Below are 19,684 nucleotides of genomic sequence, written 5' to 3'. Positions count from 1 at the left end.
AAAAAAAAAAAAAAAAAAAAAAAAGAGTTCAACTAAGCAGTCTGGGGAGGTGTATTTTATGGTAAGCCTTGAACAATGTTCCTGTAGAGTGTAGGCACTGAGCTGGAAGAAAATAAAGCCTCTGATAAAGCAAGAAATTCTGCAAAGACAGCAGTAGCTCTCAAAGCTCGGGAAGGAATTAAAAAGACCCATGAACGCACACACACACATACTCACACATCTGCCAGTACAGAGATGGGAGGAACTATCTATAGACTTTTATCCACATTTAACAAGCAGGCCCTGTACTGTTGCCTGAGAAAAGTTTGTTTCCACAAAACTCACACAAAAAAGGGCAGACAGCAAAGCTTATCTGTGCAGATTAGTCAGTCAGCTGGGTTTGGAACAAAATTATCTCCCTAAGTATGAGAGTATTTTAAGCGAGCGTGAAGAAAACAAGCAAAAAAATCCAGAAGATTTGCTTTTATCTTCCGATTTTTATCTACTCTTTTGGATTTCAGTTTGGAGATATCAGTGCCCGTTTCAGCCGTGAGTCTTRATATCATGATATCACTACTCATCTTGTGGTGAGAGCACAGGTTTCTGTAGCTTTGCCAGACCCAGGAGTTTCAGCCTTTCCCTGGCAGGACCTCTTCTTGTGTGAGCCTATGGACTAGATGAGAATATTTCATACCTGAAGTAGGAAGGGGGAAAACGTGCAGGCATAGTCTGAAAGAATGAATGTTAAGGGGTGGAGGGGCAGGCGGATTTTGCTGATGCAGATAGTTCTCTGCTAGCAAATTGGCCGTGATCAGCAGCCAGATGCAGAAAGGACTTCTGAGGGCCACAGCACCAAAATTTTCAATTAGCGTTGACTCTGCAGCCTTGCAGGCTAGAAGTGAGAGACCACACAACGACTGAATGAAACAGAAAAGAGTTTGGGTGGTACAAGCTGCATCCCAGTAGCATGAAATCCAGCATAACTTCAATGAGGTATATACAAAATGTGGTACTTCAAACAAACACATGCCCTCTCCTCTTCACAAAGTATGTGCTGAGAATATCACCCAAGCATACAACAGAACAAAAGACGCTTGGAACACGTTTTTACTAGCTTTGAAATGCTTGGGTTAGGACTTCAGGGTTTTATCCCTAATTCCCCAATCCCAYTCTAACTGCATACCAGCTTCAACAGAAAAAGGAATCGTACTCACCCTTTGCAAGCTGAACGAAGCCAAGAATGATGATCAGAGCCAGCGCCAGCAGTTTTGCTGCAGCAAAGGCATCCTGAACACGAGTAGCAGCTTTCACACTGTAACAGTTCACTGCTGTGAGTAGCACTGAAAGAAGCGGACAAGAAAAGTCACATCAGTTTTCAATGAAATCTTTAAAATGCAAAACAAATTGTGACAACTGTCATTTGCTTTTTGCTAAAATTTAAACAAAGCATCTCTTTAAAAAATGTCATGAAGTTAACAGTTGCAACCTTATGCAGCAGTTTTAGGAGCTCCCTTCTAATGATTTGGCAGATAAGTCTGAGACCATTCAATACTGCATTAGCCATAACTGGCCTCCAACCATGGAGAAATGCATACCGACTGTTTTCACCTTGTAGATCAGAACCCTCTGTTTCTGTTCAAAAACAGAACAGAGGTATATTTGGGGTAACAAATTAAGTTTTGAGCTGTGCTGTCCAGGAATTAAAACATACACATTTCAAAAGCAATGCTCTGCAGCTAGACAGTATGCTATTCTGTTTTTACAGCAGGTGGTTCGAATGGTGCATACACGCTTTGGGACAAGGAATTGCCCCTTTGCATGGAGAAAGTTTCTGAGGGCATAAAAATAAAAGCAATTACTGCAACTATTGGCATAGAAGTACTCAGCTGCATCCCCTGCTAAGTCAGTGCAACTAAGGCTGCTGTCAGGGCAGATTAAGTGAAAACACCRTAGAAATGTCAGGACAACTTCCAGAAGTAATATATTGCTATTTGTATAACAATAGCACCTGAGAGGCTATCAAGGCCACACTGTGCTGCTTGCTGCATAAACAAAGGAAAAGATAGCCTTGTCCTGACTTACCAGTAYGCTAGGAGACAAATAAAGCCCGCAGGTCACGGCAGAGACGGGAAGAGAACCCGGATCTAATGAAATTCTCATCCTGTGCTTGACCCCCTTGATCAGTGGTGCCAGGAGAAGTCATGCAGACTTCCACAGATGAACACGGGCCACACTGCAGCCTTCCCGTGGCCAGGGGACGGGACAGCCGCACAGAGCGGGCCGGCCGAATGGCTCAGCTCTGCTGCGGCTGGCCCGCAGCCCGCACGTTGATTTGTGCTTCAGCTTGTGCTTGATCACACTGCCTCCACGCGCAGGTACGCAGCATTTTGCCTCCATGAAATCTCCCATTACCAGGTTGCTCTGCGATTAATGCAATTAACGAAACCTCATTTCCTACCGCTTTTTGCCCTCCTGCCCTACCCTCCTCCTCCGCAGCAGCTCCCCACACTATTTGGCATGGTGCTCCCACCAGGCAACAAACAGCATTAACAAGGGCTTGTCTAAACCCACAAAGCTGCTGACCGTGTGGTGAGCTGTCCCCAAACACTGATTTTCACCTGCAATAATGTAGGTTTCCCTTACACCCAGTGCTACTCACAAAACTCTTAAAAAAGTAATCCCTTTGGGGACTTGTGCTCTTCTTTCAAATCTGGTTCAAASCCAAGTCCAAAAGCTGAGTAAGGAGAGCGCATGTCAGAGAGATGGCCGAATGTCGCACACCGAGCGAAGGTGCCCCACGGCTGCACTCGTTGCCTTCTTCCTCCTCTCCCCCAGGCTAAGCCACCCTTCGTTCTTGCGCTTTGCCAGCGCAGCAGCTGGCAACGCTGGCTGCCCATCACCGGCCCCCGGAGCCAGCCAGTCACTGAGCAGCCCGGGGAGGAGTGGRCCTCAAACTTTTTCTCTTTAGGCTTTTCCCTGTGGGCTCTGATCCTTTCTCACTCAGGTTGCAGCTTGYATTTTTACTCTGCAGGAGCAGGGCAAGTTTTTCTAAACCTGGCAGAGGACAGAGCTAGGCAATCAGGGCTGCTCCATGCTCTGGGATACATTAGAACAAAATCCAGTTGYTGCATTCCTGCGTGTGCTTGTCACCTGTTTCCTTTTCACGCTGGCCTCTGTACTTGTGGCAAAGACTTACTCCCACATCCTGTTGCTCGTCTTTGCAGGACCCTGCTGATGCCATGAGAGCCAAACACTGCTCCGCAGAACTTTGGCTTGGACCCAAATCGCCCTCTGCCTTCCACCTTAGGGTTAGGGTGGTGTGGGGGCCAAGTGTGTCTATATTGGCCTCCCTTAGCAGCAAAGTTAGAAAGGGCCAAAGGCAGCAGGGTCCTATGAAGCAAGATTACCTCCTAACTGCAGACCCATGCCCAACTCACTGTACAGTCGATTGAAGGTACCTGTGCACGCGAAGGATATAGACAGCAGCATCATGCACTCACGAGCCCACCTCCAGTCCGAGGTGGCTGCAGGTGAGCAGGCTGCAGCGTCTGCCGCAGCTTTCTACACCTCAGCTGAGTCGAGCAGCCACACAGGTTCCGGACTGGACCTGCTCACACCGAATTAGCTCCAAGCAAAGGTACTTTCCAGTATTCTCACACCCTGCCTAGAGCAGCAAGGACAAAAGTGGAACCAGCACAATAAACTGSAAATTGATAAATAAAACCACGGGAGAAGGAAGAATGAATATTTTGATATTTAAGGAGATCTTATGGGTTCATTCCAGCCCTGAGTCCTGTCTTGCCCTTGAGAAAGCAATTGCATTCACTAAAAACTTCAAGAAAACATAGCTTAGCCCACGCTAGAGCTGGGAATAGCTTTCCTGGAACACGCAAACATGGACATGCTCGGATGCACTCACGGACTGACTCTCTAGGGGTGCCAGTATCTGGGTCTGACAGCAACAGTTACACTTAAAGTTACTGCTTGAGTGAGCACCACRGAGCGACGGGACTTCCTGGTGACTCAGAGCACATGCAGGCAAGAAGGGATACGAATTGCATCATTCATTCACACGCACAGTCTGCTATAGCCACAGCACAGCAGCAATATGCACGTGGCCGAGAAGATTAAAGTGTCTGTGTAGCGCTCCGCTAAGGGCTGCGGAGAAAGCTTGCGGGGATCTTCGGGCAGCGAAGAGCAAAGCCAGTCCCAGTGCAGCAGACTGCCTGCCTCCAAACACGGTGCTCGTCACTGCCTGCTTTCGGGACCGYTGGCTTTTCTTTCTCTGGAAAACGTCTAGGATCTGGGGTCATTTGAATACAAGAGAGTTTAAAGTTTGGAGAAAAGAAAGAGTTGCAAACCTTCACAARGAAAAGTATGTGATCCAAGAGCACCTACAGAAATGAAAAATAGAAGTTTTTTTAAAAAAATCCCCAATCCACTGTTTCCAGTAACACATGCTTCAAGCCCATTTGGCACTTTTGAGAAGTCCTGAGCATTTGCAGGTGGTAAGACTGAACTGACCCAGAGCAGTCCTAACCGGGAAGGGTACGCAGCTCCGGCAGTCGCGAGCTCTCGCGCCCGGCAGAGCCTGTGCTACGCTTTGGTAGACCTGCTTCAGCACGGAGGAAAGCGAACGATGAGGAGCAGCCCTCACCCTAGCGAGCTGACAAACCTGTTACGCCGCCTTCCCCAAATTTAACCCCTCCACCGAACGCTGTTCAAGGGAGATATGCCACCTTTYGCCGAAAAGACACCCCACGCCCTGACTCGGAGGCCCTTCAGGATCTCAGAGCCGATCAGCGCTATCGCCGGCTCGCAGAGTCACAGCTAGGAGAGGCGCTCTGCCGCCCTGCAGCGCGAGAGCACCAAGGATCTGCCTCCAACCAACACGCCAAGAGACGTTCCGCAGACGCACAGGGGAGGAGAAATTATTAAAATAGTTAGCAAGGTCGCCTTACAGTACGTCTACACTACCGGGGAGGAGAGGGGAAGAGAAGGAAACGTGTCTGAACTCTAACTAAGCACGTCTTACAGCTCATCTATTAAAAACACCTCTGGTGAATACTAACAGGGAGGAGGCAGAGGGAATAGAGGATCCAGGATTCACTTCGACCAGCAATTATGCTAAAAATAAAACTCTCCCTGTTTACAGAGGGATATTTAAAGGATGAGCTAACACATCTAAAAGCACACTTTTCCCGTTAATGAAGACAGGCCTTAGAGGTGTACCATTTGCATTCTCTTCCCCATTTAGGCAGTCTGTTTCTGTGACAATAGCTTGTTCTGCCTCCMCATTAAATACTGAGTTATTTAGGGTCATTTTTCATGTTCCGGTTCTGGTAAGAAGTCTGCTGGTTGGACTGCAGAGACAGCAACGGTGTACATAAAAGGCAAAAGCTTCTACACAGCCTAAAACTGAAGAGCAATAGAAGCTCCTGTATTCAACSCTTTAAAAATATAGCAGTGCCAGATAAACAAGCTTTGTCAAAATAACAAAACCCTTAGGGTCAAAGCCTCTGAATAGGGCTGAGCTCTTCTTCCATGCCACTTGTGATTCGAGTCCTTCAAGTCACCACTTCCATGCTTTGCCCTCCCCACCATGTAATAATATTTGTCCTTCCTAAAGGACTGTGAAGTTACTACATTTAAATCCTTTCAACATAGGAAGGGCTAAGGAAAACAGTCTTGCCAACCAGAAAGAATCCCACAGACACTGAGATAAAAAGACAGACCAACTACTATTTTTTTTTTTTTTTAAGTAAAACTCCAAGACAAATTCCAGCAGTTGTTCAACTTCTCAGGAGACCACAGAAATAGGGTTTCTTAAAGTATGAAGTTTTATTCCTTTGATCTGAGATGCAATCCATGCGAAGCAGAGCCRAGAGACTCCTGGCATCATCGCATTCACCTCAAACGAACCGCTTCACATAAGCAAAGGGGGAAAGCTTCACAGTCTCAGCTCTAATATAAATCAGTGATGACTCACTGCACGGGAAGATCAGACTGTGCCGCCCCGCTTTCTATACCACCTTTCCTAAAGCTGCGGCTGCTGGCCATCGTCAGAAACCAGATACGCAGTGAGGCAGACCTCTAACGTGACCCATCGTGGCTGTTCTGCCTCAGGAGTGATTCTAGGAAAAGGAATTCTAGCACAACCGGAGCAACGCCGCCTGATCCATCAGCTCCTCTCCACAGGCTTTAGATAACTGGGGTAACAGGAGCCACAAAGTTGCAGAGATCTCAAATGCAAAAGACACTGCTTAATGCTAATTCTCCCCACCATTTCTGGCAGAAGCAGGAAAGATGCTCACTGGTATTACACTGCTGTCAAGAGAGCAGGCTCACAAGGCACCAGGCACTCCTCCATCTCTTCTGGAGACTGGTTGTGTGAAATAGCCTACCTGAACATGAGCTTCGGCCCAAGGCACTCAAGCCACTCCTAAGAGCAGAAGGTAACCTCACCTGATAGCCAGAGGCTTTCAAAGAGAAGTTTGTCCTTGTGAAGCCAGCAGCAGGTCTCGCTTCAACTATTCACTCTGTCCCAGRGGTTCCAGCTGGCTTCAGGCAAGTCACTTAATCTGCTCTGTCGGCACTCACCTGTACAGTAGGGCAATTTCCCCATTACATAGGTATGAACAAAGGATAAATTGACTAATAAAATATAGGACTCTGAACCTTTCCCCCTCAAAGCTCCCAAATTATGTGCATATTCCTTCGAGCTGCCTGATCTCAAGTTCCAAGATCCCAAACGTGACTGCTAGATAACAGTAAGAATAATCCCTTCAAAGCAGGCATAGAACTAGACCCTGACAATCTCCACAAAAAATAAGCCCAGGACGAACAAACTGTGCGTAATAACAGTTCCTGCGTCTGCAATGCAAAGGATGCAGTAAAGCTGCCCTGTGGGCATGTGGTTCTGCCCAAAGCAAACAGTATATGAAAGGAGCCCTAATACAGGTAAACCAGGGCTTGGCATTTATGATGCAACGGTCTTGGCAATCACCCTTTAAAAAAGGCAGGGCTGTAGCTTGCTGGAGGTAATGGAAGGTGGCCAGGGATCAGAGATGGAGTAAAGGCAGAGAGGCTCTTTATAAAATAAAATAAAAGCAAACAAGTAGCCAGTCCACAGCTGTGTTCAGTCAGCCCCATTCACAGGGAAAAAAGGAACAGATTCAATTCCAGCAGCATGCATAACCTGCTGATGGGGAGATGGGAGTTTGCTCAATACCTGCCCAAGATCTTCAGCAGCCTCCCATGTGAAATGTTTCTGAAACGGGTGCAGTAATTCTCAAGGTATGGCCACTGCTGCCTTCATGCTGTGCGTGAAGTTACACACTTCCCTGGGGAGCCTTGTACAATTTCTCTTTTGTCCTCTGCATCACCTCCTGCAGTGCTTCCTATATARTCCTATATCCACCTATATAATGAGGATAAATGTCTGTATGTAGCTTGCTTTGAATAAGTAAACTCAATTAACTTATTGCAGGTTACTCAAGGATTCCTACTCCTGACGTTACAAGACCAGAATGAAAATGCCTATAGGGCAGGGAACTCGTGGAATACGTCGTCCTGGGAAAGGAAGGAGGAGAATAATGGGAAACTTTCTACTCYCACTTCTGCACAAGGAAAATGGAGATTGTAACACTGTCTGCACACAGGGGATGAATCCAGCAATGATTCTGGTTTGTAACTTGCACACTTTCAAAGCAGTTAGTCCTTACTACCATAACCTGATACCTCCATTTACCACTGTCACAGGATGATGTTGCTTTTCTCCTCACAGTTAATCACATAATAGTTCCCAGCTCCTTTCTATTGCTGCACTCTATAGCAAAGGCTGMTCCTGCCACTCTCCATGAAGTGCTAGTGGTGGCCAAGGACAGGTTTCTCTACTAGTAAAAATGGTGCAACCAGGTTTCTAACAGAGGTAAGATGAGCTGAGCCCATGGCACCAAGAAACAAACCACGGGCATGACAGCAGCACATAGCACAGAGACAAAACGGTCTGTATGCTCTAAAGAGAACACACTGCCTGGAGAAAACTGCTGTCTAAGCCAGGAAGAGGTATGTTGAAAGTAAGAGTTACTCCACGTGGCACTAACGAGGAAGTATACTATGTACTATACTACGTACAGCAGTTTAAACCACAGGGGAATCGAAGCCTTAACTATTTACAAAGGCAAAAAAATACATATTCAAGTTGCTGGGGTGTCASGCTGCCTCCCATTAGCCTCAGGTGTCTATTTTTAGTAGTACAATCTGAAATGAGACATATATACAGGGACATACATACAGGGACGTGCACAGAAAATCATCAGGGTAGCTCCAACATGACAAGTACTATCTGACTGAGAAGCTGTGCACTGCAATGTAGTAAAGAGGAAGCCAGAAAGTGAAACCTCTGCAGTTATTTCTTCAAAGGGCAAGTCTCTGGAGAATCCTAACGTGGAAACCAGAATAGCTTCTGCAGCCAGCCAGTAGGAAGGAAGCACTTTGTGGCAGATGAGACCACTGGAAAGGAGTAATGTGTCTGTCACCATTAAAAATTACAATAATGCCAGTAAAAATACCTGGCAGCAGTTTACACCTTCCTTTTTATTTTTCTTCCCAAAACAGCAGTGCTGAGATACTAGGGGACAGATCCATCAACAGCGGGCAGGTGGAAGGAGAAGGCAAAGGCTGTTCTGCAGCTGCAGCTTGAGTGGATGGATCCTTTCCAGAACCATTCCCTAACCCCTGACAGAGACCACAAACTCTGGGTGTCTCTAGTTAAGGGGTAGCTTTGGCCAAAAAAGGAAATACCGGGGAGAATGGGGGGGGTCAAAGGGGTTATACTGGGCTGTACTCAACCAACGCTTTTAAGTATTAAAGTAATGAAAAATAAGGAAAAGTTGTACCTATATACCGGAGAGAGAAAGAAGAGGGTTAACAGCGGGAAATGGGTGACAACGACCRTCTCCAAACCAGATGGGAAGGAATGGGAGAACAACCACCAGCCTGGGAAAAAGAATGCTTCTCATTTCAATTCACGCTGCACAGTGCCAGTGAGAGCAGAGCTGCAAAGCTCACTGCTGTCACAGCTCCATCTCTCAGCTGGCTTTCAATCTCGGGAAGCCACTGGTGCTGAAACACGCTTGGAGCCGGGACCCAGACAAGTTAGCTCAAAAGAGGATAATTCTAGCATTTTGTTAGGTAGCACAGCCCCACATAAGCATCCAACCCTCAAACTTCCAGAATTCTGGAATTATTTACATGCTCATTATTGGAAGAGCAGGTCTGAATAGAGTTAAGAAATATGCCCAGAGCTAGATGGAATTTTATCCCAAATYGAATTCTTCCTAGTTTTCCCACCACCTTTGGGATATACCTGTTATCCTCTCAGTGATACTACTTTTGCAGCCAGACATTCGACTGCTTATTGCATCAGTGGTCCACAATTTCTCATTTTTAGTACAAACCCACAGGAAGGTGTCTGCACTTCAGCACCAAGTGATAAATTCTGGRTCATGAACTTAATGAAGAATTGCAGGCAGTTTTTAGCCTGAATCATGCTACTCAAACTGTGCAGAGGGTCAGAATTCAGTTCTCTATGCTGGCTGGCAAGAAACTTTCTGATCCCTTGCATTTGATCTATTGATGACATCTGACATTTGGATCATTAAGACTCTTGGAATATTTAAAACACTCAGTGATGTTGCTTTAAATTAGACTGTTYATGGTGAGTTTCTCTAAGAAAGCCTTCCCAATTTGTTCATGTCAGAAAAGCAAGACTCTGAAGGATCTCAGTAGTAATGTAAATCATTCAAATACAATAAAATTTAATGGGACATTTGTTGTGGGAGCCAAAAGAGAAGTGCCAAGAAATGCAGTAGTTACATGCTGTGTTACAAGAGTCCTCCAAACTTTTATCCATTTCAGGAGAGCCCTGCTAGTGTCAGCAGCTATTTTCATTAACGCTRCTCTCTCTAATTAATTGCGGATTTAAAAAAGCAATTTCAGTCTTGTAACCTTAACTATACAGCAGGGATTCTACACCCCCCCTTTCATCCTGATCAAACAAGTGCATATTTACAGATACAGCTTAGTCATTTAATCCACCTTCCTGAAAGGGGAAAAAAAAAAAAACAAAAAAAAACCCTTCAAAGCTTCACATCCTGCTTGCCATGGTAGATTAATTCCAAGCATCATTGCCACAGCATAAACCCATCTTAAACAGACAAGTATAAGATGTAGTCTCTTTTTGTCTACCAGCTAATACTTGATGAGTTCAAAACCTACCCATAGCTCACTTCAAATCTGACAGTTTGGCTGTTTGACCAGCTATTTAAAGTAGAACATCAGTACCAGATAAAGACGTTCCTGTTTTCAACATGTACAGTTTCTAGTTGAAATGCTGCCACTAAACATTCACTTAAGGACTATGGCTATAATCTGGCAAGCAGTCAAGGCATGTATTTACACACTTTTGCCAAACCCTGCATTCGATACCATTCTCCTYCTTTAACTCACAATGTACTCAGGGCAGTGGCAGCCATTTATGCTTCTGTATCACATGTGCTGTTTGATATGACTCAACTCTGTGCTCATTGCTACCAATTCTTCCACTATTAATCTATCCATAACAAAAAAGACAAACATGTGAACACTTAACTGGAATTCCATGCTTGTAGGAGGAGTGCAAAAAATATTATTTCAGGAGCAACAAATAAAGTCTAAAGAAATCTGCAAGATTAATATAACGTAGCTTTGGCAGTAGCAGATTATTGCTGCAGTAATAAAGGCGTTATTACTGCTAGATTAGCATATATAATTAACAAGTGAGAGAAAGCTTCAAAAGCTAACCATCATATCACTGACTGGACATTAAAGATCAAGAGTAAGTTTATATGTAACCTGCAGAGTTCCTCCATCTTCTGTGGAATAGATTATATAGTCAAAATATATTTAAGGGCAATTCATAGAATAAGCTGACATGCAGCATACTGAGGGTATAGCAGGTCGTGCAGATAAGAATGTGGTTGTGGAAAGAATAGTACAAACTGTGAAACACCAAGCATGAACTCGCTCAGGTCTGGAAGGAGTGTTATCTCCTGTTCCCCTTTTCCACAGGGAATGTTCTCTACTATGTTCAAAGACTTCTCACATGAAGGAAATCTGCAAATTAAAAGGTAGAAATAATAAGTTTACATTATCTTTAACGTGGTTATTTCAAAACTGTCCATCCCTGAGCCATCTCCAGAGCATACATTGTAAATGAGGTTGAGGTCCAAATTTTTTTGTACCAATGTATCAATTCAAAYCCAAGAAATTTAACACAAACTGGCCATAAAAGAGAATCTGACCCATTGGTACTACATCACAGGTGCGCTTTTAATCGGATACTATTCCATGGCATTATTCAGGTCATTACCTGGACATTGCCTATTCAACAGGAAAAAAGACAGGACTGAACAGTTTTATACAACCCTACTTCTGCTACATCAATAAGCTGGTCCTGCAACGTGCATAAGCAACACGATCTTTCAAAAATACACTTGCTACCTGAATGTTCTGTTAGGAAGCATGCATGTTTTTTAAATCAATGTAAAAGTCAAAATAAATCAGGGAAACTTTCAACAAAACAGAACAAAACATACTAGCATGTCAGAAGTGCAGCACAAATGTATGTTCCCACTGTGACTTCTTTCTCAAGATAAGAAGAAAATAACCAACAACTACTGTAACAGATTCTCATTTACTTACATAGCATCAAATGTGCAACCAAGATCTGAAGTACAGAATCCTTAACTAGATTAATTCTTTATCATGTAGAATACTGATACTACRATGTAGAGGCATGAAATACAGAGATTTAACATGTATTGATTGTCCCTCCAACCTCTATAAATGGGGGAAAACTTGGTTTAAATAAGATCATATTGGAGGGGATTCAAATGACTGCTAGGTTTTCATGCATATCCACAAATTCTCAGTTTCATGAACTTTAACTTCTTCTCTTTAAAAATGCTTACAGACCAGGTAAACTTTGTTTTTGCTATCCCACAGCATTTGCTTTTATTGTTTATCAATCCTAAAAGTATCAGACATCCCATCATACAGAGGAAATAGTAATATGCAGTTTATGAGACCAATAAATTAGTTCAATACAATACAAAGGGATCCTTACCTACGTAACTGACAACCTGCGAACTCTTAAACCAAACTACCTGCAAATTCTTACAACTAGGGAGCACTAGCTGATTCACCGTGAACATAAAAAWAAGTTACATTCATGATGAACAGCTTGACCTGTCTTGCTATAGAAGAATTCCTTGTAATGAATTCTTTCACACGTTAATTTGGCAACTTTAATAAGCATTCATGTTATCTTATGGAAGAAGTCAGGAATATCAGCTGTCTGTAAATCACGAACTTGATTACAGATTGTAATTAAACTGTATTTACCACTCACCTTGTTTTCGTTACCATCTTAAAAGGAACAAAATTCCCTATTCCAAGTATTTTTTAATACTCTTTCTTTCAAGAGTATGATTTAYTATATTACCTTAATGCCTAGGAATTCTGTTTCTGTATTTCATGGTGGCAGACGCTGAACAACACGTAATTTATTCAACTGTTTGACACCAGTAATGCTCAAAGTGGAAATGTGTAACTTAGTATTTCTCTTCTTACCAGAAACCGAACAGCCAATTCCACTTGATGTTGAAATATAAACTTTGCAAAGAATACAGCTGGTACTGTTCTATATGGCTGAGCTCTGGCTATGTAGTCAATCATTGGTATTCCAATACGGGGCCCCAAATTCCCTTATTGCTTCCCAAATCATTCAACCTCTCTTTGAGCTAACTTGTTAAGATAYGCTCTAGAGCATATGCCCAAACAAGCAATTTTTCCTACCCTAGAGCTCTTGAAAAATATTCTCMCCAAGTAGCGGTATATTTGGAACAACCATGTAACAAAACTGCTTGTTAGTCCATAGAAGTTGTGTGTGACTAGTGAAGTCCTCGGACCAGATTTACTTCATTTGCTGTTCCTACTTCATGATGCGGTTTTGGCACCAGACAGTAGAAAAGCTAACACCAAAAATCAAAGTTACAGCAAACTAACTTGCTGAACGCAATGTATGACGAACTAACCTTTTAAAACAAGAGAGACAAACAAAAATTTAACTCAAAGCATAAACAAAATAGKAGCCAGTGGGGGAGAGTAAAGTTTAAAGAAGAAACACATGGAAATGACACGGATTTGTAGACTAGCAACGCTTTCCTTGAGCATTTCAAGGTAAACATTCAAGAATAAATTCTGCTTCGGGAAAAGTACTAATTGCTAGCGTAAGAAAGTTGGAGACACTAATATTACTCACTGGGAAGCAAAAGCAGGCAGGAGACCTGGCGTCAAGAAGTCTCACGCTGTAATCCACCCTGCCCCTGAACAGATCTTGCAACGGACAAGTCTACTTTGCCCTTGTATTTGTTTTCTGATCTGTAAAATGGGAACAGAGACACCTAATGACAAGTATTTTGGGAAAGTTCTTGCAGATGAAAAGTTAATTACTATTCTTACAAATACATTCTGAAAGATTTTGTCAACTACATTACGTTCTTGCACAGCAAAACTTTGATATAAGACAATAAAAATGTTCATCATCTCGCTAATTCTGTCAGCTTGTCAGCAAATAAATAWTAATACGCACTATACGCACACATGCCCCTCTTCTCTCTGCCATTGAAGACACATTGCAAACTAGCAACAAAGCTATAAAAGCAGATTTTTGGCAAGGCTCTGTTTTCTCCAAGAAACCAGTCTGCAGAACTATTTTCTAATCTTGCTACATCTTTCTTAGTTRGGGGACTATACATCTTTAATACAGGAAAACTACATTCCACTTTGTTAAAAACACAGATGGAAAATCTATATGACTGCCTACTGCTTTGACTTTTCTAAAATTGTATCTGGGGGATAAGTTTAACATCCAAAGAAAGCACAGTTTACTGCCTTGCTTGTTATTTGGTTATTAGATTTGCTAGCTAGTCATATAACATATCTAAGCAAGACTTAGTTTGTGCATGTAGAGATTTACAGGGAATATCTCATCCCACAATGACCATATGATGCAACTTTTGAATGCCGGCGATCCCCACGTGGTGAAGGAATCTAATAAAATCTCCATTTAGATAGCCCAAATAAGCAGACTTCTCTTCACAACCACAAAACAAAGGAAAAAAAATCATCCAATTACTACTTCAGGCCCAAATAAATGCTTAATAAAGCCCTTACAAAAAAATATATTCTCTCCCAAATACACATCTTCATGATGTGACACAACTACCAGTTTAACACAGCAAAACTCAGTGTGACTGAAACAAAACAAAYGGGAAATGATGAAAGAAAGGCAGAAAATGACCCTGGATTTAAAGAATATAGAATTTGGCTGGGGTGACCAGGAGGAACAGGAAATGAGGCTCCCCTGGCAAAACTACAGACTTCAGAATACCGGCGACGAGGAGAACCGCAGCAGGAGAGGGCGATTTGGCTGTGAAGGCAGACATCAGCAGCCTCAAATTCATCACAGCACAACTCAGCTTCTCTGTGAGCCTGCTCCTCACGAGAAATAACTCCCACCAGCAACAACAGGTTGCTCTCACRGTGACAACGCGAACACAGCTGGTAAATAGCTCATCTCAAAAATGGTGCTGAAAACAGCTAAGCGCTGCAGCACAGGCCCCATTCAGCACCAGCTGCTCATGACAGATAATTTCTCCATAGACTGTTATTGTAATCTATATTGTGATCTATTGTAATCTATGCAGAAGCGCCCAACCCAGTCGGCATGGTGCCACAGCACAGCACCATTAYGAAGGGATTATACCCTCCCTGACACGTTGTGGCCTGAGACCACGAGAAATCTCATCCCAACACATAAACAAAATGCAGCTTGCACTGAATCACTCACTGAGTTTCCACGAAGCGCGTGCAGATGTTCACTAGCCCGTAACTGGGAGTCTGGGCAGTTTCTGCAGCAATTTATTTAGCATATGGCTAAATGGCCACTTCGCATGGCATAGGGGGCCATGCCTCCRCCTCGTGATGCTCAAAATGACCCAACCCCAGTGCCGGGAGATGCATGCTCGCAAAGTACGCTGCAAAACGAGGGAACGGGGCTGAAGGCAGCAAGGCTCTGGGGGAGGGTGCAGGGTCCCTGCGGGTACTTACGGACGCAGAGGCAGGCCACCAGCTTGGCGGCCTCGTCGGGCACCGGGCAGGTGGGGAAGATGGGCTTGAGCAGGTAGGTGGCGAAGACCAGKGCCACGATGTACTGCGAGGAGGGCCGGATGATGAGCAGCTCTATCCAGAGCTTGAGGAAGGCGGGCAGCGAGCCGTACACCTCCAGCATGTAGGCATAGTCCCCRCCGGACTTGGTGATGGTGGTGCCCAGCTCGGCGTAGCACAGCGCGCCCACGATGGAGAAGGCCCCGCAGACGGCCCACACCACCAGCGAGAGCCCCGGCGAGCCGGCCTGCCGCAGCACGCCCGTGGGGGTCACGAAGATGCCCGAGCCGATGATGGTGCCCACGATGATGGCCACGCCGTTGAGCAGCGTGATGGAGCGCTGCAGGGCCACCCCCTCGTCGGCGGCGGCGGCGCAGGGCGAGGGCGGCCGGGCGCAGCCGTTCTCCTGCGCCCCGCCGCCGCCCGCCACCGGCTCCAGCATCTTCTCCATCGCCTGCTTCTCCTCCTCCTGCGCCAGCGAGGAGGCGGAGGAGCCCGCCGAGCTCCTCTTCTTCACCGCGCTGCCCGACATGGTGGCTCGGCGGCGCGGGGCGGCGGAGCCGCGGAGCGGGGCGCGGGGCGCGGGGCCGGCGCTGCACTGCGCTCCGCAGCCACCATGCGGCCGACCCTTTCGTTCCGCAGGCGCCGCCCGCCGGGGGCGGGGGGGAGGAGAGGGAGGAGGAGGAGGAGGAGGAAGGAGGAGGAAGGAGTCGGGTGCGCAGCGCAGCCGCCTGCCCTGCGGAGAGATCCGCCGCGAAGCCCGAACCCCTCCCCGTTCAGCAAAACGGCAGCATCCCCTAATCCCCCCCCCACCTCCCCGCCCCTCCAAGCCCCATCGTGTTTTAACGCATTTTCCGTACTCTTCCACGAGGCGTATTCACGCGAGCACGGCCGAGGTCCGGGCGCTGCACCGGCACTGCAGAAACCGGCCTGTCGTTTCTTACACCAGCGAAGATACCGGCCGTGCGGAGCGCCAAGCCTGCACGCGCGGGGGCAAAGCAAGCGGCTCCCACCACACCGTCGCAAGCAACGCGTGCCATCGGCGTCCCAGCAGGCTTGTYTGGCTACTTCGCCACGGTGCCTAAAGGAGCCAATTTTTTAACAAATGGAGGCTGCCCGCATCATTGCGGGACAGGAGACGAGTTCAGAGGCCCAAGGCCGGGTTCTCAGGGGCGAGGGCTCTTGTCAAGGGCAGGAATCGGTACCTCTGAGGAGCTGCATCGCTGCRGGTGACTTGCCAAGCAGCACAGACGAAGTCGTGCCCCAGCTCCAAAATCCAAGGCCAGCATCCTTCCGCCCTGCACTCTCCTCCTCCTCGGAAGTTTCAGACACGCTTCAGTGCGGGCACTAAGGTCGGAGGTTTTCTGCAAGATACCTCTCAGAAACGTGAGATCTGTGTCTTTGGGGAAAAAAATGTAACATTTTTAGCAACATTTTSAAGTACCTCGCGCAGGTGTTTGGCCTTGTGAATCACTTACAACCCTGCCTCTGCGTAACGGGTGAAACTCGGGGCTCCTGCGGCGGCTCGGAGAGCTCCTATCGGAACCTGACACCTAGTGGTCGTTAGTCACMGCGAGCCAAAGACAGGAGAGAGCAACCACCGCTTCTCAAGCTATTTAAGCATCCCTATTTATAAAGCAAGTTCAGGCAAAAGTTACCTTTGCAGCAAGCATATTCCTTGATTATCTTAACTAGGACAGCTGTACTCTGCAATCGTTCATGCAATATAAAGTGGATCCAATTTGCAGAATACAGAATGAAATACCTTTCTTTAAAAGAGAAGGGCGGATTCTTCAAAGACCACTACTGTTTGGGATGCCTCAGGTTAGAGCGTACAGCCAGCAACAACCCCAGATTCCAGAGAAAGGACAGCTGGTGCTTTCTGAAAAACCAGCCCAGGAAACGCGACCATGAAACCTTCACTAACATTTATGTTTCAAAATGTAGATGTTAAAGATCATTTCCTTTCATCACCATTAAGTTTAATTCTCACTCTAGATGTTTAGAGTTCTTTTCTTGCACTTAGTTTTGTCTTTGCTCTTTTTGTTGCTAGATAATGCCAGATTATTTACAGTTTAGGAAACAAAGCTTCGAGATAAATGCACCAGACAAACTTTCTCTCTAGCTTTCAGACAGAAAAGGGATCCTGAATAGACTGAAAAGACTATAAAAATTAAAGTAAAAACTAACAGCAAAATACTGTGGAAAATATCACATATCATTTCTGMAAATCTCACCTCTCATTAAACTTAAAATTGATCTGCTGCCTGTTAAGTAAACAGATTTCTATTTCACTTACAGTTAGTCAAATTGTGCAAGCACTGGGAAAAAAGCTTAACAGTTTCATTTCTTTACATTACGTTTTGCACATTCTGCATTTCTCTGAACTCCCCAGTTGTCACGATGGCAGCTGCTTTGCTGTGAACACCTACCATCCAAAAACCCCCCTTCCAGCCTACTAACTTAACATCGCAATTTAATTATTTTTCAAAGTAAGATTTACTTTGTTTTGTTACTTCATCTCATACCATCTCCTAGGCAAAACATTCATGGGACTCTAAAATTAGGAACGCCCAGGTACCYGCAATATTCACACGACTGTCCCAGCAGGTTTACGTGTGCGTGAACTCTGCTATCTCAGCATTCAGCGGGCAGGACTGGAATCAGAGTGCAACTATGCACCAGGTATTTTCAGAGGAACGCTCAAAGTTAGATGCACAGTTGTGTGAACAGCCATTATCAACGCATTTACTTCACCAACACTCTAGACTCTAAGTTCTTACCTTAATGCAAACAAATTAACTGTTTAACAACTGGCATTTTAGTCCTGATTTTACATCTAGTTCACAGAAATTTCCATCAATGTCTACATGGATGGAACCAGATTGCCCTCTTCTCCCTATGTCCAATTCTGCTGAAGGAAATTTCCTAATAGACTAGCACCAAGAATTGCCAGACTTCAGCCTCAGTTTTTACACCGTTTTCACTTGAAAAATCACCACCTCAAKAATCAGCTGAGTAATAGCACAACAGCTACTGAATAGCCATATTTAAAGTTAACTGCATGTTTGACTCTCACAAATTAATCAGAGTTAATTCTGCAACTGTTTCTCCTTCTGTGTTACTGAGAGAACATCTACTTCGCAGTCATGGAGTTAGGGTGTCTTAGAACAGTGCTTTATATCTTCAAAGCACTTCACAAATGCTAAGTATTATTATCGGTTCTGACCGCGAACATTAACTCTCTTCAGGTCCCCAAGTTATTCTGCAGAATCTTTGAAGACGATTTGATTATACAATCAGTTCTCCATATGCTAATACTCAGGCACTTCAACTTTGTCACATCAAAAAGAAAGACAAAGAATTATTTGTCAGAAAGACAAATAATTACCAATATCAGAAGTAAATTGGCCATTTGTTAGAAGTAATGTGTATGTTCTTAACCATTTATCAGGAGAGCTCCCTTGATCAAAATAAGACAGCCTACTGGAACCAAATAAGCTGGATCTTTAGCAAACAYCTTAGCTATATTAACACAAGAACTTACAAGCTCCTCTGCTGGGTAAAGTGGAAGTGGCTTCTGGAACCTTTAAACAGTAATAGTAGAGGTGGCCTCAGCCTCAGTCTGTGCTTTCTTCACGTCAAATTCGCTTGCCTACCACAAATGGTACTGAACAGTACAATTTGGAAGGCCTTATACAAAAGCAGAGCAAACAATTATTTTTATGGAGGAATTCCTTAACCAGGAATATAATCTCCTACTTTTCCATCAAAAGAAGCAGAAACCTGTTTGAACAAATTCAGTTTAGCATACCATAACTGCATGATCTCTAGACCTTAATTGTGGCTAGCAGCGAGACAGAACAGCAGAATTCGTTTCATCTGTAGCCAATTTTTTATTGGTAAAAGTAATTTCTTATTTTATTCAAAGCTTTTTAAGGTAATTTGGTAAGATTCTTGTAGCCATAAGAACAACAAAAGCACTGCAGAACCACTAAATGTGAAACTCAAGTGCAAGTTACACCACACATTAGTTTGCTCAGTTTTCTCAGGACCAATTACACTATGCAAAAAAGAGCTCATCTGACAGTTTCATTACATTGAGTTTATCAAATGAAGTTATTTAGCAAAGATCCTCAAAATTTGCAGTCCTACACTTTAGCCAGCACGTTGCATCTAGCTGAACGTAACGAATAACTAGATATCCTGTCGCTAGCAGTGCTGCAACACAGAGGTCATTGTTCATTCGCTCCAAATACAATACAGTTCAGCAGAGTCTTTCACAGCTTTTAAGCATCACAGAATGTTTGACATCTGATTAGACTCTGCTCATAATGAACTGGTTCATTTTGAGGGAGGAACTGTATTATGTTCTTGACAGAAAAGCTACTTTTTAACTTGGAGAGCTTAATTACACAATGAGATACAGACA

At 44.6% G+C, this 19,684-nt stretch overlaps 1 protein-coding gene across 1 annotated transcript in view; it reads right to left on the bottom strand.

Annotated features, from left to right (window-relative positions):
* The window catches only part of SLC7A5 (solute carrier family 7 member 5), a 41,387-nt gene extending 25,491 nt beyond the window's left edge, over window positions 1-15,896 (bottom strand). Inside the window, exons 1-2 of the mRNA XM_085310143.1 lie at window positions 15,196-15,896; window positions 1,194-1,319 (exon numbers count right to left, since the gene is read on the bottom strand). Coding sequence (XP_085166269.1) covers window positions 1,194-1,319; window positions 15,196-15,784 — 715 coding nt within the window. The 5' untranslated portion in view covers window positions 15,785-15,896. The remainder of the gene's footprint in view (window positions 1-1,193; window positions 1,320-15,195) is intronic.
* Between the last annotated feature and the right edge of the window lie 3,788 nt (window positions 15,897-19,684).

The sequence above is a fragment of the Rhea americana genome, unplaced genomic scaffold, assembly GCF_003343005.1.
Source record: "Rhea americana isolate MKP2758 unplaced genomic scaffold, rheAme1 scaffold_311, whole genome shotgun sequence".
NCBI classification, from domain to species: Eukaryota; Metazoa; Chordata; class Aves; order Rheiformes; family Rheidae; genus Rhea; species Rhea americana.
The sequence above is the reverse complement of the archived record's forward strand: the minus strand, read 5'-3'. Positions and strand labels throughout refer to the sequence as shown.